General features: G+C 38.8%; 1 protein-coding gene across 1 annotated transcript in view; it reads right to left on the bottom strand.

The window, feature by feature from the left end:
- Positions 1-24,841, bottom strand: part of GLG1 (golgi glycoprotein 1) — a 131,566-nt gene that overhangs the window by 16,431 nt on the left and 90,294 nt on the right. Inside the window, exons 3-12 of the mRNA XM_055413146.2 lie at positions 23,915-24,001; positions 19,529-19,744; positions 14,260-14,463; positions 13,334-13,405; positions 12,234-12,417; positions 8,994-9,208; positions 6,634-6,755; positions 4,780-4,881; positions 2,859-3,012; positions 1,748-1,885 (exon numbers count right to left, since the gene is read on the bottom strand). Coding sequence (XP_055269121.1) covers positions 1,748-1,885; positions 2,859-3,012; positions 4,780-4,881; positions 6,634-6,755; positions 8,994-9,208; positions 12,234-12,417; positions 13,334-13,405; positions 14,260-14,463; positions 19,529-19,744; positions 23,915-24,001 — 1,494 coding nt within the window. The remainder of the gene's footprint in view (positions 1-1,747; positions 1,886-2,858; positions 3,013-4,779; positions 4,882-6,633; positions 6,756-8,993; positions 9,209-12,233; positions 12,418-13,333; positions 13,406-14,259; positions 14,464-19,528; positions 19,745-23,914; positions 24,002-24,841) is intronic.

Here is a 24,841-nt window from a genome sequence, read left to right as displayed (position 1 = left end):
GGGACACAGGGTCTAAAACACTGTAGAGAATGAATAGCTCCTGCAAATCAAATCTGGGACTCTAACCCTTGCCCGCATAAAAGGATCCTCTGAGGGGACCTGCACAACAGGTGAGCACACTAGAGCTTGAGTATCTAAAAGCTATCTTACCTGGGCTTTGGAAACTGAGCTGGAGCTACTTTGTAACATCAGTCTATTATTAAACCTAGAGGTTTTAAGTTTTACTTTTAGTTTACTTTCCCAAAGCACATGAACAGCTATTTCTCAACAAAGGGCTCTGTTAAATGATCAGGTTTAACTTCCTGACTATTCTGCAAGAATCTGTTTTGGAATCAGAATGGAAGGAGAGGAGAAGGACTGCAGGAATTATACAAGAGTCAGAAAGGAGTGGAGGGGTGGGGGAACCCTAAAGGAAAATGCATAAAACTTTTGGGAGTGGATAAACGGCTAAGGGGAAAATTCCATTTGTGAACTCATTTCCTAAGTTTAGCTCCACAGTGATGGGCTGTAATGTGGTATAGCTTTCTCACCGTTACTTTACAGAGGGTATGAAAGGAAACTGTTTCATGGGATTCCATATGACCATATCCCTTGTTTCATTAGACAGAGGCAGCAGAAAACTAAATTATATGGCATCTTCTAACAATAAACTCGATAGAACTACAGTAGGCCCAGGAAACAGATGGCCAAAAATGATATTCCCAGGCCAACAGATCTGAGTAGGCATTAGTATGTTGCTTTTAAAAAATGTCCAATTCCTGCATGTGTGACTTTTTATTAGTTTAATCCCAGAGGGTGTTTTGGAGTGGTACAAATGGAACTGTTCATGCCTCATTCTAGTATTAATGGCGCTTTAAACTAGTAGCTGTTCCTCCCTGCTTGGCTCCTTCACCTTGAGATAAAAGATAAGCAATCTTCCCACTTAATTTGCTGGAATGCAGATATCTTACATATCTTTTTTTTTTTTTTTAAACTAGGCACAAAATACTAACAAGCCACTTATAGCAAGTACCTGATTCTTAGGATTAGTCCTTTTCTACACTTTCCTGAAGAGGTTATATAATAAAATGTAACAAGTGCCTGGCTAGGGTTATGAGCTCTGAGCAAGAAAGTCAATACACTTCATTTCTCTGAACGTCAATTGTATCAATTACTAAGTGGAAAATATAATTCCATTCCTACATCTCTTAGATCTGTGGCAGGGCAAGCACATACACTATTCATGCATTTATCATATCATGATATCTATTTACATATCAGTGTACATATTTATATCCTGCCTTCCCTTGAAAGGACTTAACATACCTTATAAAAGAAAAAAAAAGCAAGATAAAATAAATTAAAAATGAGTTATAAAAAAAAATGAAACTTGAAGGAAAGTGGAATGAGCCAGTAGCAAGTCAGTACACAGAATGCCTACAACAAAATCTTATACGCTTGCTAAAGGCAGGCTCTATCTTTGGCTCGAGGCTTTTTAAGAGGCAACACAAGGAGAGAAAACAATCAGTTATAAAATGTAATAACTGTAACGTTAAACCAAACTAACTGCTTAGGAGAAGTACAATTACAGAGACCAAAAGGAACATTTTCCTCAGGATCTTCTATAGAGAGAACAACGAATAATATGACAAATCGCATGTGTGAAGCTGGTGGAGATGGGTGTCACGGTGTCTGTGGCCCGGGAAACGCTCGTCGTGACCGCGTTACTGTTGTCACCATAGGGTAAGCAGGCAGCTTTGCCACCTACCTGTCCGGTCTCTGTTTTCTCACTGCACCATTTCCCCAGATCGATCAGGCACTTGTCTTGGAGGGCGGGATCCAACTTAACATCCATGGCACGCTGGTGGAGGATCCTCTGGACTTCAGCTCGGCATTCCCGTGAGAGCTATATGAGAAATAAGAAGCAAAATACTAACCAAATGACACGAGATACAGAAAATCTATCATCAGAAAACTGACATAACTTTACAGTTATTTGAACCAAACTTTGTATCTCACCTCTTCCAGAAGAAAAAGTAAATGTTCTAGGAGGCTTCTAAACACCTTTACCTCTTGGAATGTGATGATATATTCAGCATTTTCTAAAATATTTTATGAAACACTATCGTTTTCTCAGAGGATCCTGATAAAAGTGAGCTAGGATCAAACCACGATGCTGTACACATGAAACTAATATAATATTGTAAGCCAAATGTCAATTAAAATGTGAACTGGATTTGTCTGGATAAGGTAGAGAGTTTTTTTGTTTAGTTAAACTAATGTGCCACTACTCGTGAATGTAGAGTCACTACTCATGAATGTAGAGTAGAATGTTGGTCCTGATTTAAGACAGAATAAACAGTATGGGACCGGCAGGCAGCAAATGTTGCCAAGCATACACAAATCTCCCAACAAGAGGCAGCACTCAGGGCAGAGGAATACCACAAGTCGGGGAAGAGGCTGCAGCTGCCCTAGTGCACTGCTGGGGAGGCCTCATCAATGCAGGCATTACGGGTCCTGCCGCCAAGAGCAGACGCCTAATAGCCCTTTATGTCTTGGCTAAGAGCTTCCAATGGGTCTTTAAAGCTACATAAAGTTAGGTAGCAGAATCTGTCTACTTGTCTATTTAGACTTTGGTAACATAAAGAAAAACTCGAAACGTCCTCTCACTTTGTTAAAGACATCAACTCGGATGGGAAGAGGCTGGTGGAGCAACTCTATGCGCGGCCACCGAGTGAGGGACCTTCGAGCAGTGAAGCAGCCCTCCTCGCCAGACACATGGCAGGTGTCTCGCGGTGAACAAGAGTCGCAACGGTTAGTGGCAAACGAATCAAACAAACAACCGCCAGGAAGAAACGAAGTCAGCACCGAGTGCATACCCTCCTGCCCTGCTCCTCCGTGCGGTAGGCATGGCGGTATAAGCAGGAGAACACAGCTCCAGGAGGCATAAGTTCACTGGTTTCATTCCAACCGTGGGTGTGGCAAAGACGCGATGCATCTCCCTGGCATTTGCGGTACAAGACAGGGTCCAGCCTGTAAGGTTAAGAGTTAAGAGACAATTACTCTTTCTATGCCTTTCCTTTCTACGCTAAGGGGTTTCACAAGGTGCTTGTCTGCGATTGGTCGACAATCACTTCTAGGGTAATGGAGACAGCAGGTAAGCACAAGTATATTTCTGAATTCTGTTCTTCAAGAACACACAGTAGTCAATCTGGAGAAGTTTAACCCTTAAAACAGAAGATTTAAGTTCTCCCTCAAAGATGGTACCTTGCAGTGTAAGGCACACAACATTACAATAACAGACTCGGCATTAACATGCTCTAGTTGAAATGAGATAACAAGGGTTCTAGCTATCACCAGGCAATCTGCAACTTTTCCTTATCATTTTTTTCCAAGTGTGAGTATAATTCAGTCCCACTTGCTATACTAGATTCATTAAGATCAGAAAAGGACAAGATAAATAATCTACTCAAGTTCCTTTCTAGTGGTTTCCCATGCAAGGTAATGCAGTTACATTTTTAGTTTACCTGCACATGCTTATCAATTTAAAAAACTTCTTTGACAGTTAATTCTGACTCTGGAGACAGTTAGGTGATGAGCCGGCTGCATCTTCAAATCAGACCAGTGGATATTTCACTCTGTCTACATGATAATGTCAAATTTGAGGGAAGGCTACTTAATGGGAGGAAAAAGGCTAATATTTAATAAGCAGCTTTAAAGTGAACCATGGGGTGGGAGGGAGGTTCAAGAGGGAGGGGACATACATACACCTATGGCTGACTCATGTTGATATATGGCAGAAACCAACACAATATTGTAAAGCAATTATCCTCCAATTAAAAATATAAAGATTGTGAAGCATCTTTTGATCATGGATGAAGGAATCACAGAAGAGAAAAAACCAAAAGACATTAGAAACCAAAACCCAAAGACATAATTTTTTAAGGTAATAGACTCAGTAGGCTCTTTGCTATTTCAGTTTAGACAGCATGCATAAGCATGGGGAAATTCCCACCCCACTTTCTGAAGTCCTTTCAGGAGCTAACTTGAGGAAACAGAAACACACTGAGTCTTCAAATAATCTCTTTTCAGCAAAGTATGAGGGTAAAACATATATTAATCACCAGAAAAAAAAAATGACCAAAGCACAGTGGCTAAAAACAACTGAATCAGGAAGCAGCTCAACTTGAGGGCAGGAGGAGCAGCCTGGCCCAGAGGTGGGAGGGGAAACTAAGGCATGGGAAGACCAAGAGACTGCAGCCAACACACAGTCATTCTGACCATGACAGAGTCTTCCAGTGCATCCACCTCCCTCCCCCCTTTCCTGGCTAACAGGATGAGAATTGAGTTGTCATTTATTGATAAGAGCTTCTTAAGACAGAATAAATTTAATAACTTTGAATTAGTCACAGAAATAAAGTAAAATCCCATACCCAAGACAAATCAATAAAAATTAAAAATCACTATTCTCCTCTTAGAGACGTATTTGAAGATGCTTCTGCTGCCCCACAGGTGCCCAAGTTCTTTCCAGATGGATGCCTGTGATATCAGAAACACCTGACCCTGACTGCCAATGTAGTAATTAATGGGGACATGGGGACAGACCTGCAGGGGCTGTCTCTGTCTTTAGATACTGTTCTGAAAGCAAGAAGGAGGTTTTTCTGGAGATCAGAGTGCCAGCTATTCCACAACTTAACAAAACAAATTACTAGTGATTATTTAAAAAAAACATATGAAGGATAGTGACTATCCAGGAGAACAGGCAGAGGCTCACACCTACTACGGCTTCAGAATACTCACTTCCAATCTCGGGAGATGAAATACTGCAGCTCTAAGAGGCGGTGCTCACAATCTTCCACCATTTTCTCTGTGTATAAATGTTCCATCAGGCACGAGAGGATCCTGGGCAGAGAACAGGGGTGAAACTGTAATGAGGGGCAGCTCTGGCTCAGAACTGTCACACTAGTACGTCCTTGTCTGCAGAAGGAGCCATTCAGCTATTTTCCTAGGCAATCAGGAACTTACTTTCCCAAGAATCACTCAAGTTAACTCAACCTAACCGTGACTCTGCCTTCTATCAACTTCAGAGCCACTCAGCACTGAAGACTCGGTTTATACAAGGTCTGTGTGCAGCTGCTTTATAATTAGCTGTTTATTATGAGAAACTTCCAACCATACAAGAGGAGAGACTTATATAATATCTATCCTCCCCTCCCATAGCTTTACCAATCTATGGCCAAGTTTGTTTTAATGCTATATCTCCTTAGATGATATTTTGAAGTAAATCCCAGATATCCTATCATTTCATTTGTAAATACTTCAGCATGTTTCTCTATAACATGAAAACATAATACCTTTATCCACCAAAGAAATTAATTTAAAAATCCTTAACATAATGAAATATCCTGTCAGCTTTCAAATTTTTCCAACTGTCTCATGCCTTTTCACATGTCTGTTCAAATCAGGACCCAGAAAAGGTCTACATCCTGCATTTAATTGATCGTATCTTAAATCTGTTTTTGGAAGGACTGGTGCTAAAGTTGAAACTCCAATACTTTGGCCACCTCATGTGACGAGTTGACTCACTGGAAAAGAGTCTGATGCTGGGCGGGATTGGGGGTGGGAGGAGACGGGGACAACAGAGAATGAGATGGCTGGATGGCATCACCAACTCAATGGACATGAGTCTGAGTGAACTCCGGGAGTTGGTGATGGACAGGGAGGCCTGGCGTGCTGTGATTCATGGGGTCGCAAAGAGTCGGACATGACTGAGCGACTAAACTGAACTGAACGAAATCTGTTTTATCTTTAGGTGTTCCCTCCTCCCTCCCTCCCCACTGCCTCCTTAACAGTTGATGGAGTTGTTTTCCTATTGGTAAATAGTCAGTCTTGACAGTGTTTGTCTACTTCCTTAAGGAGGAAGACCCTTCTCTAACCTCTTACCCCAGCATGAAGAGCAAAAGGGTGTGCATAGCAGAATGATGAGAAACGGGGACGGCATTTGTTTGACAGAGTTGGGTACTGCTGGCTGCAAGCTATAAAGATTTTTGCAGAATGGTAAACCTGTTCTTTCTTGTAACCTGGTTTTAAGAGCTATTTGCATATCATATGGAATAAAATCAATACGTGAGACTCCAGTGATTTATCATCGCATTTTACAGCTTTCCTAGATCTTGGATATAACTTCAGAGTTCACTGTGTCCACAATGAACCCTTCCAACCACCATATTTTGTGTTTTATTTCAAGTATAATTAATTACTCTCTAATAATTGTCAAGAAGCCAACGTATATGAGTCAATATACAAATGGAATGAAAAGTATACAGCCAAACAAAGCATGTGTCATTTTATCCTGAGAGTTTCTCTTTTATCTGACCATTAAGTAGAATGATTCAGTGACCTAATGTCTAAGACTGTACATTCTCAGTCACTGTCAACAGACAACGCGACAAAGCCAGGCCTAGGTTCTCTACATCACAGATGAGGCAGAGCCCAGGTCTCAATCCCAATACTAGTCTTAACAAAAGCTGGTATGTGTTCCTGTTTAATGAAATTTCAGTTGTTGAACCATCTGAAAGTCATTTGAGGCTATGCTCCCCATGTTGCGCTGCCAGATACAATATGTAGATAAATACCACAAACAAGATAACCTACATTGGGTCTCCAGATCTTATGTGTTTGCAGGCTGTCTGTATTACAGATTCACAAGCTTCGTTCAAAGCTCTATCAATGCGGTAATCTGCACCAGGGTCAGTCTCCTGAATCAGTGTTTGAAGCTGGATAAAAAAAAAAAAATTAAGGAAGAAAGAAAGTCACTTACACATCTAGGGTGAGTAGTGTCGCATCTTTAATCAGTTCTCAGTATGGTATATCACAATGTACTCTTAACAAAGTACTATGATTGTCACTGGCCAAGCTCAACAGCTCTGGTCAAATGTGTTGCAACTGGTTCCTCTACTTTGCAGGATTATAACTCATTGTAGGGATAGCTTGCCCAGCTGTATGAACCATCCCTGGATATTTGCAAAACAAAAGAACCTTACAATATAAAAGCTGCCTCTTTCCTCACAACTGTTAATCAAATTATTAGAAATTTGATGTTCATGCCAAGCCAGAGCTGAGTGGAGAAGAGTAAACAGAAGATGTTTCCAGTAGGAGATCTGATTTGGTCTTAAAAACCTAGAGTTTGAATTTTGCTGCAAAGACACTGGCATAAAACAAGTATACTCTGGTTCACTATAAGGAGATGTGAGATTTCAGTTGTAAGAAATATTAATTATAGAAAATAAGAATATAATATTACTTATAATTTCCTATTTTTTTCTCAACTTTTTTTTTCTATACCCAAGAGATAAACCAGAGCTTGTCTATCACAGTATACAGAAAAATACTTGTCATTATGCAGCTGAAAATGAGAATATATTCTTTAACATTTACTTCTGCTTCCAACCTTTGTCATAAAATAAAGTGAAAGCATGGGAAGATGTGCCTCATATTCTTTTTCCTGTCTTTGAGGAGAAAGCAGTTGGGGCACAGAAGAAAAAGCTCTAAATTAAGGATGAGAAAACCTGAGTTCTATTAATAGTCTGGCACTGCCAGATATTAGCTTTGAGAACAAAGGCAAGTTTGATTAACCTCTAAGTCCCAGTTTTTTAAACTGTGGAGGATTATAACAAAGAATAATATATAGAAGGTTGTGTAAGCTGCAAAGCTTTTTACAGATTAAAAATAATCATTATTACTACAGATGGGCAACAGATGGTGTTTTGGGGTGGAAATCTTAAATAGGACAAAGCAAATTCGAAAACTACTGCTTGTGGTTCCCTTTGTTCCAAGTTAAAGAATTGGAGACCTTTTTGTGTCATGGATTTAGCCTCCGTAGGAGCCTTCTCTGATCCTCATACATTTTACCTATAAGCTTACAGAGGCTCATACAAAAGCACTGACCCCATCACATATTTGATCAGAGAACAAAGATCAAAAGAAAATGAAAAAAGAAAAATCCCAAATCTATTCTCAAAGAAGTCAACAAACAAGATGAAAGAAATAGGAAAAATTTCCATTCCTTCCTGGGATGGAAGTTATTTATACCAATTCTTTGTGGCAATTTGAAGAAGCTACAAAATGCAGTGGTTAGTTAGTAGGAAGAGTATTACTACTGTCAAATGACTACCAATTTTATTTATGATGTTTGCTGATGAAGACCAAAATATTTACATCTTTTTTTGAGAGATTGTTATTAAGCATCATGCAAGTCTGGAAGTTTCTCTAAGAACTGTATCAAATTAAATATCATGATTGACAGGCCAACTCTGAGCATTCTCCATGCATGCACCAGACTGCAGGTTCTAAAAGATGACAGAGAATGCCTGACAGAACAGGAGGTTAACAGCTCAAGGGTCCACCACCACACCAGAATCCAGTGACAGCAATGTGGGACGTCAACACCAAGGACTTGAATGGTTACGTGATTATACACCTATTCCTTCCCTGACTGCTTAGAAACACTTCCGAAAAATGATTAGTCTAGAAGACAAACAGCAGTCTCTTTGGTCTAGGAGAAACTGGGCCCAGATTTGTTCAGTCATGGCTGAAAAGAATTTAAGTTCATGTTCACAGGGTATTTGGAAGAGTATATACTCATTAATAATTATTCTGAAGCTTCACAGTTTGTTAACAGATCACTAAATCTTAAAAGCCACCAAGCAGAAAATGAAGAAAATTAACGGTCAACCACAGACAAGTGTGGAAGTCTATTGTATCAAGGAAGGAAACTTTGAGAAACAAATTACTGCAGAACACTCCTCCATCTGACTGAGGATAGATAATGAAGTAGACAACTAAGAACATTTTCTCCCTCTAGATCATCTATCTTTAGTTTTTGACTAGTTTTTAATACCTAAAGTTCACTGTGATGACACAGATGATCCAGATAAATAAGCTCAGGAAGAGGAGGTTCCTCAGCAGATAAAATGTTTTAACATCAAAAATGGCAGTAGAAAACGGGTCCTTACCGCTTGCTGGCAGTTCATTCCAAGGTTCCCTTTCTCCCCCCGAACCACTTTCATCAGACAGTGCAGGGTCCGCCCTTTCCGATGCAGCCCAGAGCAGTGGTGCTCGATCTCCCCACGGCAGCTCAGGATGATCTCGGGGCTCAGAGAGAAGTCCTCCATCAGCATGCGGCGGTAGTCAAGCATCTCCCCCTGGCACTCGCTGCTCACCTGCCGCCCTGGGAGGAAGCAAGCCACAGCACCATGGGGCATCAGGGTCAGATGCTGCTACACATGAGAAGTACAAGTTTATCCTTCAACTGCAATACACCGGTCATGCTATCATCCAGACTGAAAAGCTGAGGGTTCAGCAAAAGCTTTATCAGCATAAAACGCCAAAGACTAGGGTTTACCTAGTCAGTGTTCTGTCTTACACAGATTTCTACTACTGAACTAATAATGCATGTGTTTTGCCAACAGATAAGTCTTATCAATATAAGATAACTACTACGGTGAAAATGAAAGCCAGGAAAACCCCTGGCTTTCAGCCTCTAAGCTTGTGGAAAAAACTTCACTTCAGATATTCACTACAGCTCCCCAACTCTTCCTTGAGCTGTCAATGCCATCTGCGAAAACTTATTTAAAAAAAAACAAAAACAACTTTACTGAGGTATGCTGCCATGCTGTGCTCAGTCACGTCTGACTCTGCAACCCCATGGATTGCAGTCCACCAGGCTCCTTTGTCTATGGGATTCTCCAGACAAGAACACTGGAGTTGGTTGCCATTTCCTTCTCCAGGGGATCTTCCTGACCCAAGGATCAAATCTGCATCTCTTGCATCTCCAGCATTGTAGGTGAATTCTTTACCACCAAGGTATAAATGACATATAACAAACTATACTTTTAAAACATATAACTGGATAAGTCTGACATACATATGCATCAATGGAACCATCACCACAATCAAGATACTAAACGTATATCCATCAACTCCAAAAGTTTCCTCATGTTCCTTTAGAATCCTTCCCTTTCCTCTCTACCAGTTACCTCATGCCCAGTCAATCACTGCTTTGCTTTCTGTGACTACAGATTATTTTTTTACCAGTTTGCAGTTTTTAGAAGTTCATGTAAATAAGGTTCATATAAATGGAATCACATGCTATGAAATCCTTTTTTGGGTCTGACTTCAGACTTTCTGAGATTCAACCATGAATCAACTGTGTGTTCCTTTTTACTGCCAAGTAATATCATCCTATTATGTGGCTATACTACAATTTGTTTATCCCTTAAACCACTTACAGACATTTGGGTTATTTCCAGTGTTGGGCTATTACAAATAAGCTGTCATGAGCATTCATGCACAAGAATTTATATGGACATGTGCTTTCCCATCTCTTGGGTAAATATCTAGGAGTTAAACGGCTGGGTCATAAGGTAGATGTATATAGAACTTTTTAAGAAACTGGCAAACTACTTTCCAAAGTGGCTGCACCATTTTAAATTCCCATCAGTAGTGCAGTTCCAGTTCTTTCACATCCTTGCCAACACTCAGTATGGTCAGACTTTTTAGTATTAACAAGATTACTGGAATAGGTAGCCATTCCCTTCTCCAGGGGAATCTTCCTGACCCAGGGATCAAACCTTAGTCTCCTGCATTGCAGGTGGATTCTTCACTGTCTGTGAGCCACCAGGGACTCCTAACAACCTATATAAATTCTATGAATTATCTGTTCATATCCTATGGCCGTGTACTTGTTGCGTCTTTTTGTGTTTCCTGCTAATTTGCAGTTTAAGAAGATTATCTTTTTTTTTTTTAAATACCAAATTAGATGTTACACTGTTTTATGATATTCCTTTAGTAGTCAACAATCTCCACCTTTACATTTCAGGAAAATTTCATCAAATAACCAGATTATAATCAAAATTCTCCAAATTGCCTTCAAAATGTCCTTTGTTTGGTAGTCAGTCCAAGACCATGCACTTTCTCTGGTTGCTATTCTATTGGCTTTTAAGTTTAAGAGATTTTAACTACCCATATACCACAAAATAACAACAAAAAAATCACTACAAACTTCTGAGCTTTAACAACTGATCTTTTCCCACCTAACTTTTAATCACTAGTCAATTGTCCCAGCATGACTCATTAAGCAGCTACTGCTGCTAAGTTGCTTCAGTCGTGTCCGACTCTGTACGACCCCACAGACGGCAGGCCACCAGGCTCCCCTGTCCCTGGGATCTCCAAGCAAGAACACTGGAGTGGGTTGCCATGTCCTTCTCCAATGCATGAAAGTGAAATGTGAAAGTGAAGTTGCTCAGTTGTGTCCAACTCTTAGTGACCCCATGGACTGCAGCCTACCAGGCTCCGCCGTCCATGGGATTTTCCAGGCAAGAGTACTGGAGTGGGATGCCATTGCCTTCTCCACATTAAGAAGCTAGGAACTTCACTTTTATAGCCTATAGTCCATATTAAGAAATATTCTTTTTTTTTTTCCAAAATTTTTTGGCTATGCCATGAGGCGTGTAGGAGTCAACCCTCGCCCCTGCAACAGAAGCACGGAGTCTCAGCCACTGGACCTCCAGGGAGGGCCTAAGAAATGTTCTTTCTTAAGGACCCCGACCTTTAAACATCCTTCTTGATTCCTCTGTCAGGGATTCACTTTTGGACTGAACAGACTCTGAGTCTGACCTTATGAGATAATCCTTTCTTTCTTTACTGTTTAATTTCTTGATAAACACTGTTAGACTAATAATAGTCCTTATCACTTATCATATGCTAAGTGCTATGTCAAATAACCTCGTTCAGTCCTCATACGAACTCAACACAGGTAATGAATTTTTGTTCTATAGATAGAAAAATGAGATTTAGAGAGATTAAGAAACATAAACAATGGTCACCCAGCCAGTTAGTTTGCTGAATGTGTCATAATTTGAAGTCATATCTCTCTGACCCAAAGCTCATGTGCTAAATCATTATACTTCCCTGACTCTCCTAAAACTGCTGTGCAACAAGCATTTTAAAAATTAGAATTTGAATTTGAGAAATAAACCAAAAAAAAAAAAAAGCTGGGACGTAAAGAAAAACAGAATTTAAGGCCATTAAGAGGAAAGGCCTTCAACAAGACTGAGGGCTTCCAAGCCTTCAGCCTAGAGTTCTGCTTCCATAGAAAGACTCTTGAGTCACAGGGACAGGTGTACTCAAAAGAGCTAACACAGGAGGAAAGATCCAAAAAAGAGTGGAAAAGATAAAAAGAAATGAACTCTCACCTCTATGCACAGCTGACTCCAGACACATCAGAAGGTAGGAGAGCCTGGCTTCCCGGGACCGGGGAAGGTTTTCCACATTGCAACGGTATTTCTTCAAGTCACTCTTACAGGATTTGGCCAGTGAATAACTGACTTTATAATCCTGGGCAATCAGCTTCTGGCGGGTTGTTAGTGCTTCTCGACACTGAGGAGAGAGTGCAGCAAGAGAGCTGTGAGACTGCTCACATGGTCCAGCCGTTCACATGTACCTCTAAGACAAGCAGAGGCTCATGGCCAGGTACAATAAGCAACTGCAGTCGTTAGCAAAATGTCTGTGTTTAAGTTTGGTTAAAATTGAGAACAAGTGTGCTAAAAGAGAGTGGCAAGGAGTGATATATGAGTGGGTAACTCTGGAATTCTATGGTGAGCTGCTGATGGTTGCAGCAATAGCAACTGTCCAAACACACAAATATTTGGTAGATTCTCATACATCAACTTGACAATGTATTCTTTTCCTCTTTAACAAATATCCCTAAAGTAAATTTCACCAGAATGAAAATGGCAACTGACATAACACTCTGGAAGTTCCATTCTGTATTTTTTAAACATAATTATTCAATAGTAAATGATATAAGGAACTGAAATAAAAAATAGTTCTTCAGCTACAGAGGAAAGTAAATGACAAGACAGCAAGGTCCAAAATAATTACTTTTAAAAATCATGAGTCTTGCATGCATTGAGGGATAGAGGCAGTAATGATAATGAAGCAGCTGCTAAAAAATTCAATCGCTGATTACCTATGAAGCACATTGGTTTGGTTAGTCGAACTTCTTGAGTACACAGGGATGGGTTCAGTGTAGCTTTGATTAAAATTCTTTGATTTTACTCCCCAAATTGAATCCCCATTGACTTCCCTAAGTCCAGATATCACGAGAAGCTTCACTTTTTTCGTTTAAATGATATGCTTTGGTTTGCTACTAAAGGCCCAGGATTTTATCTCTGGAGGGTTAAGCTGTATCAGTTATTTTATATTTTGGTATGAATTTATATTGTTTGAGAGGATTTGAGAAAGCTTTTAGGAAAATGAATAAAATGCTGATCTGTTTCAAAGAAATACTTACTTTTTCACTCATGGATTCTTCAAATTTATGGTTAAAGAGGCACTTATATACTCTGCCTTCACCAGCTTGTGTCTGTAAGATGGAATACAACACCATCACCATCACCATCAGCACTAGCTAAGCAATTATGCTGGGCATAATCCATAATCTCATACAGGACTTTCTATTAAATTATTATAATGCTGACTATCTTTGAACACATGACTCAGCTGTTCATAGAATTTAGCAGCCTTTGAAAGAAAACAATGACTGCAGTAAATATGGAAAAAAATCTCCCATGGTGTTTAGCTCCTGTCACATGTTCCCAGATGTCAATGAGTCTCCCTTCTTATAACTTAATGTTAGAGTCAGTGAAACTCTGGCAGTGGCTCTGTTCAGCGGTTCCGATATATTAATTCACAACAGCAGACAGAGTGGGAACATACACAGGACACTCTCAGTCCTTTGTGAAGATGGAGATTATTTCTGACTACAGGGTTAGAAAGTTGTTCTATAGAGTATGCAGCGAGTAACCAAGGACTTGGTTTTAAAAGTTCACTGCCTGCTATTTCCTTCATCTTAGCCCAAACTACCTCAACATAAATATGTCATATGGCCAAGGTTTAGCCATGGGACCCATGAATGGGATTCCCTGGTAAGATAGGATTCCTGTATGTAAAATAGACTTCCAAGAACTGAAATTGAGAAGTGAGATAAAGTAGAAAGAACAATGCAATGGAGACTGAAACCAAGTGTTCCCTAGATATTACCTCCGGCCTGAGCAGCCAGTACCCAGATAACTTCCCGTTTTCCTGGGACCTGCTCCACCTACCATTTCAGGGGCTTTTCTACATGTGACAGTGTTGGTTTAATTTTGGAATCAAGTATTAAAAAAAAAAACTAGGAAGAAAAGGAAGCAAAGAAGAACAGTTTCTGAGCTGACTCACATTTTCACAGAAACGTTCCCGATCATCTCGGCAGGCAAAATACAAATGCCGGTCTAAGTGAAAGTCGTCTGAGGACAGCTCTGCCACCCGGAGAATGGCTTTCTTGCAGAGTTCAGAGACTTGGATCTTAGGGTCTCGTTCTTCCGCTTCCTTCACCAGGCCTTTCTCCAAGCAAGATACCACCTCGCCCTGTGAATGTGCATCCTAAAATAGCAAGGATATGACCATTTTAAAACTCTCACCAAGATGAGCTTCAAAAGAAACATCATTTAGTTAAAACAAAAAACAACAACGAAAAACCTCAACACATAAAGTTTACCAATGTTCTACTGAGACATAGGGTGGGAACCAACCTCACTGTGGAAGTTACAGAAGATGTCCTTGATAATCTTCAGTAAGAATGTTAATAGTTGAGAGCTATAAACAGAAATACAGATCCTGGGAAATTTAAGTCCATTCAGTTTGCACCAGAAACAGAAACCTGACTTTTAGAGTTTAAAATGTCAGAATTTCTTTCTTTTTTTGTGGCTGCACCATGCAACATGTGGGCTCTTAGTTCCCCAATCAGAGATTGAACCCGCATCCCCTGCAGTGGGATCATGGAGTCAACCACTGGAACACCTGGAAAGTCACAAAATGTCGAAATTTTAAAGAATCTCTGTTCATTTACCTCTAAGAGCTACATGTTTCTCAAATAACAGTGCTTTAGCCAAGTTTAAAAAATAAGACAAACCACGAAATTTAACGAGGAAATATGCTACGGAGACCCTCTTTCTCTATTTTCTATTGTCCACAAAGACCCCCACTTTTAGAGTAATGTTCACTTTGATGTTTTGGGTTTATCTTAATGTGATTTAACAAAATTACCACCAAGTATACAAACTGCTTTTTAGAGTTTCCTAAAACTGTCCAGTTATCTTTAAGTGTACACTGCATCAACCCCATAGCAACCACAAGCACTCATTCACTCAAAACATGAAAAATTTTCCCTAAACATTTTCAGAGTTCTAATCTTCTATACTCAGAAGATATGCTTCAATAACTTGAGAAGTATATCTATAAATACAGCAAGCCAAAGCAACAGAAAATAGAGTGCTATCATTTGCTGATACATATACACACACAGGCACACAAGATCTCATTACAGTAAAATACCACATTTATGAGGTCATCTGTACATAAGTCTCCTAAATTAGGTAGGGAAACACTTTTACTAAAATGTCAATTCAACAAAAAACTATGTATTTTTCCATTTTGCTGTAATAGGGTTTGTTCCATAGCACAGTAATCTCCAAGTACTTTCTAGAAAATGTTCATGCTCTCTCCTAATACACCTGTGAAAAGGGAATAAGAGCTGTGATACCTAGAGCGCAGTTGAGTAAACAGAGTTGCAGAACATCAGGCACCTAGCTAACAGTCCACCATTGTTTTTTTTGGACCTTGGAGTTCCATGAAACTCCTACAATTTGTATGTGGGTTATGTGTATTTTTCCTGAGGAGAGTTCATAGCTTTCATTAAATTTCAAAAGGTTTTTCAATCCAAAAAAGATCAGGAAGCACATTACACTGGCATATTCTCGTGCCTTCCTATTTTCTGTCTGTACCTCAAACTTTGTCACTAGCTTGAAGATTCCATCCAGTGCTTAGAAATCTGAGATGACCAAGAAGTATTATTAGGAAGTTATTCTGAAAGGAGGAAAAAAACTCTGATGGACAACTGAAAAAAAGATAAGGAGAGAGAGGAAAGTGGACACAAACCCCAGAAATTCAGGCTTAAAACAAACCTGTGATAACAAAGATTTGGAAACATATCAATCACTTATTATTTATAGTTTACAAGAGATTATGATACACATGATTTTATGGTATAAAATAATGTCTTATACCAAAGTTGAGTAGCTCATAAAATACCTTACTGAGATGGTCCCTAGCAATTAGGTCATAATCATACAGAAGAGATTGAAAATAATAGCACGTTTGTCAATTCTCCATTTAGACTTAGCCTTTAGTTCTGGCTTCATAGGATAAAGAAATGATTTCCCTGCAATGAATCTAAATGTTTCTCTGTATACTGAGGGTTCATAATTGTTTAAACATAGCAGCATCACGGTGTGAGACCCTCTAAGGAATGTGAAATGTAATTTTAATGATAGCAATTATAGCACCACATATTGGCATTAGGCCAAAACATCACCTCCATTAGGTGTTCTCTTTTATTATTATTGTAACTTTAGATAATTTTTTCAAATAAAAGATTTTTCAGGAATTCTTCTCAGTTCCCCAGAGTCTCTGAGCTTTCCAGGTCAGCCAGTTTGAGTTACAAAACTCAAATGTATGCAAATATTTGATAAAGAAGATTGTAGGGTTATTACTGAATACAAATGAAAGCGAGGGTTGGGCCTGTACACCAGCATATAATCTACAAGAAATGAAGTTACTTGGGCTTAGATTTTAAAAAGGTAACTTGTTAATATGCAAGCTTGACATATGCATAACAAATGATCCTGTAAATGGAGTTACAGTGAATTTTAAAAATTCTACTGTGGTGAGACAAATGTCAGTCTTAAAACTAGTATACAGTGTCCATGTAAAGTGTTCAGCAGTTCAGTAGGTAATATTTTTTCTTCCATACACCTTGTGCTTTAAAAAAACATATATTTTTGAAAGACCAGAGAATGACAACACAAATCAGAAAAAAGGGCAAGAACTCAGTTTTCATCTCTGCTATTAATCATTCTCCATTTCAACATCTGTGATGTTTTTTGTGCTCTACCTCTCTAAATAGAGACAAAAAGAACATCTGAACTATTCGCAGTAGTTGGTTTTAAAAGGAGAGAATGACAGAATGATACCACTGCTGAGTGAAAAGCATGAAAGCAGTAATAAGGAGGCACATGTCCACAATTAAGTTCCTGTACTGGATGTCACATTCTGCTTTCTCTTCAGATGATATGAATTATTTACATTTACTTTCAAAGATCTGCTTTTACTTTTTAAAAATAATTATTAAAAAATTTATTTAGAAAATTCTAAGTTTTATTAAAATATATAGCTCTTATTTTTAAAATTTACATATTCTAATATTCTGAAAAAAATCATTATAGTTTTCAAATCATGACATTTAAAGGTTAATACAAGAGGCAGGGTACTAACAGATTAAACATGACCCTGCTTCTCTGACTTTTGGAGGTCAGTTGAAAGCCAGTCACAGAGGAGATTGCAAAATTCAGGGCAACAAATTTTAAACTGATGAGCGTGTTCTCTTCTGTGGTCAGAAGCTGATTTATTAATTTTCAGAATAATTTTCATATCTAAATAACTTGACTTCAGAGAAATCAACTATTATTTTGAAAAGGCAAGGGAGGGCTGAAGAGAGACTGCTATCATTTTTAAACTTGGCTGCAGCATTAGCAGGAGGGGCCTGGTGAGCTACATACAGGGTCGCAAAGAGTCAGACATAACTGAGCATGCGTGCACACGTGCGCACACACACACACATGCAGAAAAGAACATGCCTTTTCAGGAGTCTATCTAGGGTGCTAAGGTGAGGGCCTGGTATAAAGAGAAATTCATCTATCAGGTACAACAAAAGGTGAAAATTACAAAATGTGCTTTTGGATGCCCCATATAACACTTTTTGTTATTTTAACAAAGCCAAAAAATCAATACTCACTGTCACATCTTTGGGCTCTGGCACTAGTATTTTCTGCCACTGTTCAAGTCAATACAGATTTAGTAACTCATACAAGCAGCCAAAAGCAGGTTTTATCTGGACAATCCAGATTGCTACTGGGAAGCCAGTGAGCAACCATCCTGGTGGGCAATGGGGGAGAACTGCTACAGGGAGAGGTGGATTGTAATGGTCTGTTCTACAGCAGGGGCCACTGACCACAAATACGACAATGTGCCATCACTGATTCCTGAAAAGTGGTTCTGGAACACTTATGTGAAGACTTTTAAGAGTGAGATGGAATTGGATATTAATCCTCAGCACTATAAATAAAGTCAGAGGAGTGACTTAAGTGCTTTTATGCCATTTCTAAAATGTGTTGGGAAAGCCAAGAATCAGTCTTCTTTATTAAAACTGGCCTCTCACGAGCTGCCTGGAAGCTGTAGGCCAGTCCACAGAGCTCTCAAGACCGACTCAGGTGCCCTGGGAAAGGGCCAGAGCCTTGCGCTGGTATGAAGCAAAGGGTATTTGGTGACAGCCAGACAATGACCACCCCTCAAAACTTCATTTGAACTAGTGTGTGCAGTTCCAGAATTCTACCACCATGTCCCGACCAAGAATGGAAGCCTTCAAGCTATGCTCTGAACAAACAGAGGGCAAGGAGACAAATGGGTTTTACTCTCATACTCCCTAAACAGCAAATTAATGAGCAGTGGCAATTAACAGCTGATGCCATCCACAGGTCTCAGCTACCTCTCCCACCGACACCTACTACTACTCAGGAGTTTTCACTTCTGCTGAGCAAATGGATTAGGCACAAACCTAACTGATCCTCCACTGTGACCTTCTGGACAACAGACCAATAAGAACATAAGAAAGATCAGATATAATTAAGGAGGAAGAAACTAGGGAGTTATTTTCTTTCTTGTCTTTACTAAAACTAGTTCTGACATGAAGATAACACATATCCTATTTACAGAGTACCTTTCTTTTGACAAGCTAGAAGTACCCTTCACATATTTAAAATTTTTCTAATATTTAAATATTCTATCTTTTGTACTGGTGTGTTTATTAAGTAAATTTTTTAGACAACAGTGAGGTATATGCTAAGAAAGGTTAGAGAACTTGAGTCTCTCCTAATCCAACTACTTTTCCCTCAAGACTACAGAATGCTTTTCCAGAGGAACATTACAGGTAAGAAGTTTTGCATTTTGAAGATAACACTAATCTTCAGTTCAGTTCAGTCGCTCAGTTGTGACCGACTCTTTGCGACCCCATGAATCACAGCACGCCAGGCCTCCTGTCTCACCAACTCCCGGAGTTCACTCAAACTCATCTCCATCGAGTCGGTGATGCCATCCAGCCATCTCATTCTCTGTCGTCCCCGTCTCCTCCCACCCATTCCTCTACTTCCCCACACAGTACTGAAACATTTGGTTACAAACAGATAAAGTGCATTCACAGGCAAACAAGCCTTAGATATTGGGGGCTGTTTGGACCAGCGCCAGCACTAAATCTTCTCCATGCCAGTTATACAAAGCTGTTCATTCATCAAATTTGTAAGATCCCTTTGGTGAAGCCAGTGAAGTAGAGAGATACCTTTTCTCCAAGCCGAATGCTCCCACATTTCAGAATGTTGATGTCATTTTTACAGTCGTCCATGAAGCCACAGATGAGCCGGTAATCACTGAAAATGATAGCTGTCATCTTGGTGATGTACTGGTGGCACTGGTACTCAGTGATGTTGCCTCGGTGATCCACCAAGCAGGAAACCAAGTAACCTTTTCCAACTGGTTCATCAGCACACTCTTTGATCTGCTCAAAGGAAAGTGGCTGTTTTATGAAAGCATTCTATTCTCTTACCAAACAACCTTTATGAAAGAGAGAATGATATCTTCTAGTTTCTTCTTGAAAGAAAGAAAAGGAAAACACTGAGAAACGCTTTTGTTGTAAAGAAAATAATGTGCTATGCTATTAAGACTTTTGCACTTTCTAGGAAATACCTGATTAATGTGTTTTGCAAGAAAACACATACATAAACAAATGCTTAGGTAAAACCCAGGTTTAAATGAAGTAAAACAGCTTTTTTAAAAAAAATTCAGTTTATTGAGAAAATTTCTTAAAATGTTATTTTATTGAAAAGAGTTTATGACAGCTCTTTTTAAAATGATTCTACTGAGAATTACCACTACCCATGCAAAGAATGTAATGGATAGTGACAAGATTAATCTAAGGCATAGGTCTGAAAAGCAGGTGCATAACTAAAGTCCAGTTGCATTATCTCAAGCCAACCTACACAGCAAACTATTATTGTTAGATAAACCTAATTACTAAAGGGGGGGGTTGTTACCTCTTGACATGACATTAATGTGTTCTGAATTAATGATGGGTTTGGGCATTTTTAAAATTTTTTTTCCCGTAGTGCTAGTTTACTTAGAAAAGAGCTAAGAGAGAAGGAAAACACATGGGGGATTTAACTCCGTAAAGAGGCAGATTATTTACTTTCCATTTTTAACGTCTGGCAAATAAATTTCAACTTAATGTATCATTGCAGTTGTCATCAACAGCAATTTGTAAGTAACACTGAAGGTCTAACTAATTAGGAGATCAGCAGAATTAAAGTAGAAAAGAAAATAGGCATATGTTTTTTAACTGAGTAGACTCCCAGCTTCACCACTGTGGTCTGAAATAGAAACATGTTTAAAAATGATGTTCAGTGCAGTCTGGCAAGAAGTCCAGGAAGGGGAAGGCCATTCTAATTTGGGTCATTTAGACATATGATCTAGTGGATCAAGCAAAAGTGGCCCCATATGGGCAGTGTCTCTGCAAAGTACATCCAAAACCACAAGTGCTAAGGAAGGAAATTAGGCTAAAAATGTTGAAGTTCAATCATAAAAAGTGTAATCTACTTACAGGGTTTTAAGGTTGAATTATAAAGCACAGAGGGTTGTTTGGAAAATGACTACTGCATTTGGAGAAATTAAAAACAAATAAAAATGGCAGTTTTGACAAGAGGAAGGAGTCAAATGTTAATGTTTATTTTTAATATAAATGAGAAGGGAATGTTTTGTTGGGTTTTTTCTAACCAACAGAGACCATTCTCCATTCTTATACCACCTCTGGTAAATATGTACACTTGATAAGACAAATACAATCTCCTTTTCCAGAAGGCACAGGGTGAAGGACACACCACACACTAATAGTCCTATAAGCCACTGGGTCTCTTCATGTCTAACCCCAGTATTAAATTCAGAGCAAGTCAAAGACTCAGTTCAAGAGAGAAAATTCTGTTTATTTTCAAAGAAGCAAACGTGGCAAATTAAACAGCCTTATACTGGCTTCAAGAGGCAGCAGAGATCTTCAACAGTCAACAAGCTGAATGCAATTCTTTCAGTTTAACCTTGGGCTCTTTGTTTTGATGCTGCCTAAGAAGAGGGACATAAATGTAGTTCCAAGAAAAGGGTTTTTTGTGATTTTTTTCAAAAAAGTAAAACAGAGATAAGTTTTAAAAGTAAAAGGAGAAAAAAATGCTTTAAAATCTCAGTGTTTATAATTCAACTAATGAAAAACGCCCTACATGAAAAAAAAAAACAGGACTAGTGGACGACACCTGGGTTTTTAAAACAATGAAGAGCAAGTATTCAGACAGGCTCCATTAGGCAATCAATGGTTTAAAAATCTGAAGAAAGACTGCTAGACATTTTGAATTGAAGCCTGAATAAGAAATTAAATGTATATTTAGCTTCAATCACCTGAGATTTTACTGAAACACAGAGATGTTGTACCTATTTGTATTTCGGTCCACCACCAATTACAACCAGATGTAGTGTATGAATTAAAATTTTATGCCTTTTTCCAACCCCTGTATTGGAGAGAAGGGGGTTCAAACAACAACAAAAAAATTCTAAGCATAACAATGAAAAACAGCATTAAATCATCAACATATTTATGAATGGAAGTAAACGCTGACGTGGCTGGGGAGCAGATTCTTAAGGAACCATTAGAAAAACACTACAGTCACTCTACTTTTGACATAATGCAAGAGAAAAGCAGGCACTATTTGACTCAATCATGGAGAGTAAATAAAAAGTTTGGTTTGCAGTCTTCAGTACTTTTATGATGTTGTTTTCCTCCTTGGAAGAATAACTCCAAAATTAAAAGAGAAGAGGGAAATGTAGAATAAAATGTTTTATTTTTCCTGATAATTAATTTTTCTGACTATAGTATGATCTCCCTCTATGGAGGGCAAAGTACCCCTGTTACATGAATCTGTTACAAAACCACAACATCCTCCAAAAGATTACAAGAGGGCCATAACACAGCACACACAATACAAGGTAGCCAGTTTTATTTACTTACTTATTTGGCTACTCCCAGGCAGCATGTGGGATCTTAGTTTCCTGACCAGGGACTGAACCTGTGCCCCATGCAATGGAAGCACAGTCTTAACCACTGGACCATCAGGGAGTCTCAACAGTTTTATTTTAAAAATATAGACAGATAAAACCAACAAAGGGTGAAATTATTCTGAAGAATCTGCATATTCTCTGAGCTAAATTTCCACATGGCACTCAAACTGGTAATGTACAGTTAGTCACACAGTGAGCCAAGGGAGTTTGAGGTACATAATACTGAATCTAAAAGTTGAATATCAAAGTTTTAAAATAAGCTATTCTATTCTGAAGCCCCAACATATCTGAAGAAGGGTCACTGCTTTAAAAGAATAAAGCATATCTGATTCAGTAGTAGAAGGTTTGGGGAAGAAACCAGGTTCTCCAAGATCCCATAAAGAGCTAAGTGAGGTACATAAGCTGAGGACTTACCTGGTTGGAGTAGGGTGTTCCTTAAGAGCTCAAGAGAAGATGGTCCTAACTTAAGTCATCAGTAGGGTAGTGAGGGGACTTCCCTGGTGGTCCAGTGGTTAAGACTCTGAGCTCCCAATGCAGGGAGCCCAGGTTCAATCCCTGACCAGGGAACTACATCCCACATGTCACATCTAAAGACCCCACAGCTAAGACCCAGGGCTGCTGCTGCTGCTGCTAAGTCGCTTCAGTCGTGTCCGCCTCTGTGCGACCCCACAGACGGCAGCCCACCAGGCTCCCCCGTCCCTGGGATTCTCCAGGCAAGAACACTGGAGTGGGTTGCCATTTCCTTCTCCAAGACCCAGAGCAGTCAAATAAATAAACATATATATATATAAAAAAATAGGGTAGTTTGGGAACAAATCTATATGATGCAAGATCTCTGATTATTAACTTTGAGACAGAAAAGTAGCAATTATTTCCTTTGTGATTCTTTCAGTATGTAGAAATCCCCAACTTCATACAATTTCTACCACTAATTCTAAAAAAGAAAATAAATTACAATTTTCAATACCACAATTTTCACTAATATCATTTGATATTTATACTGAGCAAAGAGAAATAATAGAAAAATATCACCAATTAGCATCCATGCAATATTATACACATTTTCAGTAATTATTTTTGTCTTTATACGCAATATCCATTTGTAACAATATATATAACCTTTTCACAAACTTTTCTAATGCTAACTTCTATTATTTGGAGCATATGCCTCTGTGGTTAACTGGCCCAAGTGCACAGCCAAAACACTTAGGACTGCTTATGAGCCTCCTGGGGAAACCACCTTGACACGCCTCAGTCATAAGCAGACTGTACAATGTGTGAGAGCACTCACTGATGACAGCAGTGACTGTATTCTCCATTTGGGGACAAAAAGAACCTGATTTCCAATGTGCCTGAATCAACAGCATCCTACTGTGAGTGCAGATTAAGAAAAAGAAGTCTAATTACACACATCCTCGCCCCTTGGTCTAACTCTGAACCAAGACATATGTGAACTCCAAGAAAAGTAGAAAAACTGAATCACTCATTCCTCCCTCAATGATTGGTCTGGTCAACAGATGTCACTTTCTCTTTCAGGTCATTAAAGATCCATAGAATTCTTTCTTTCACTACCTACCTCTGATATTGTAGACTTGCAAACTTCTCTGGCCACAGATTCAAATTTTGGATCTGTAGTTAGGTTCAGCTTATAATTCCATAACAACTAGGTACAAGAGAAAAGAACACAAAAAAGAAACAAAAAACTTAGAATAGCATGAAATTTAACATTAGTGGTTACTATAAATGATAAAATTCCATTATACAGTCAGATAAAGCATACATACACTTCAGCTAATGAACAAAAAGTAAGATTAAAATGTCACTGTATTTATAGATAAAAGGAAAAAATGTGTAAACAAAATAAAGCACTACCATTCAAACATATACTTTTTTCTATTTTTACTTAAGGACAATTTTTTTTAAGCAAGAAAAAATTAAAATGAAAATTCCTGTTAAGAGTTTTTTTCAAGAAAATATAAATAGGTATACATGCAAAATTCTTCTTAAATCAAAAAGTCTAATGCAGAAACTCAGAACTGGAAGGCTAAGTTGCAGATTTCACAATCAACAGTGCTTTTCACATGCTTTTTATGAAAGAATGTTGTCCAGAGTCTAATTTCCAAGTGTATCGTTCTTCATTCCTCCAAAACCCTCAACTTGACAAGTATATGATAAGGTCTGTTTCACACAACTGTTTCAATACTTCAAACTATGAAATCTCTAAAGCCATTACTATTCACAGGTGAGGGCTGAATATTACTTTATCTTTGCAGCTTCAGTTAAAAAAATTTCAGTACATGATTCAATTTCTGAAAAGTGGCAAAAATGAGCTCTTAAATTCTGCTCAGACGGAGAAACAGAGCAGGGGCTTTCTATGATGTAGGACACGGAGAAGCCTTTTTCTCAGACTGCTTCACTCCATGACTAAAGAATACAATCACTCATTCACCGATTCATTCAAACATCTGCTTAGCACTTCTGATAATGTATCACACACAGTCTA

Source organism: Moschus berezovskii, chromosome 22 (genome assembly GCF_049115385.1).
Source record: "Moschus berezovskii isolate FMDL1 chromosome 22, NW_MosBer_1.0, whole genome shotgun sequence".
Taxonomy (NCBI): domain Eukaryota; kingdom Metazoa; phylum Chordata; class Mammalia; order Artiodactyla; family Moschidae; genus Moschus; species Moschus berezovskii.
This window is presented reverse-complemented; position numbering and strand designations above follow the sequence as displayed.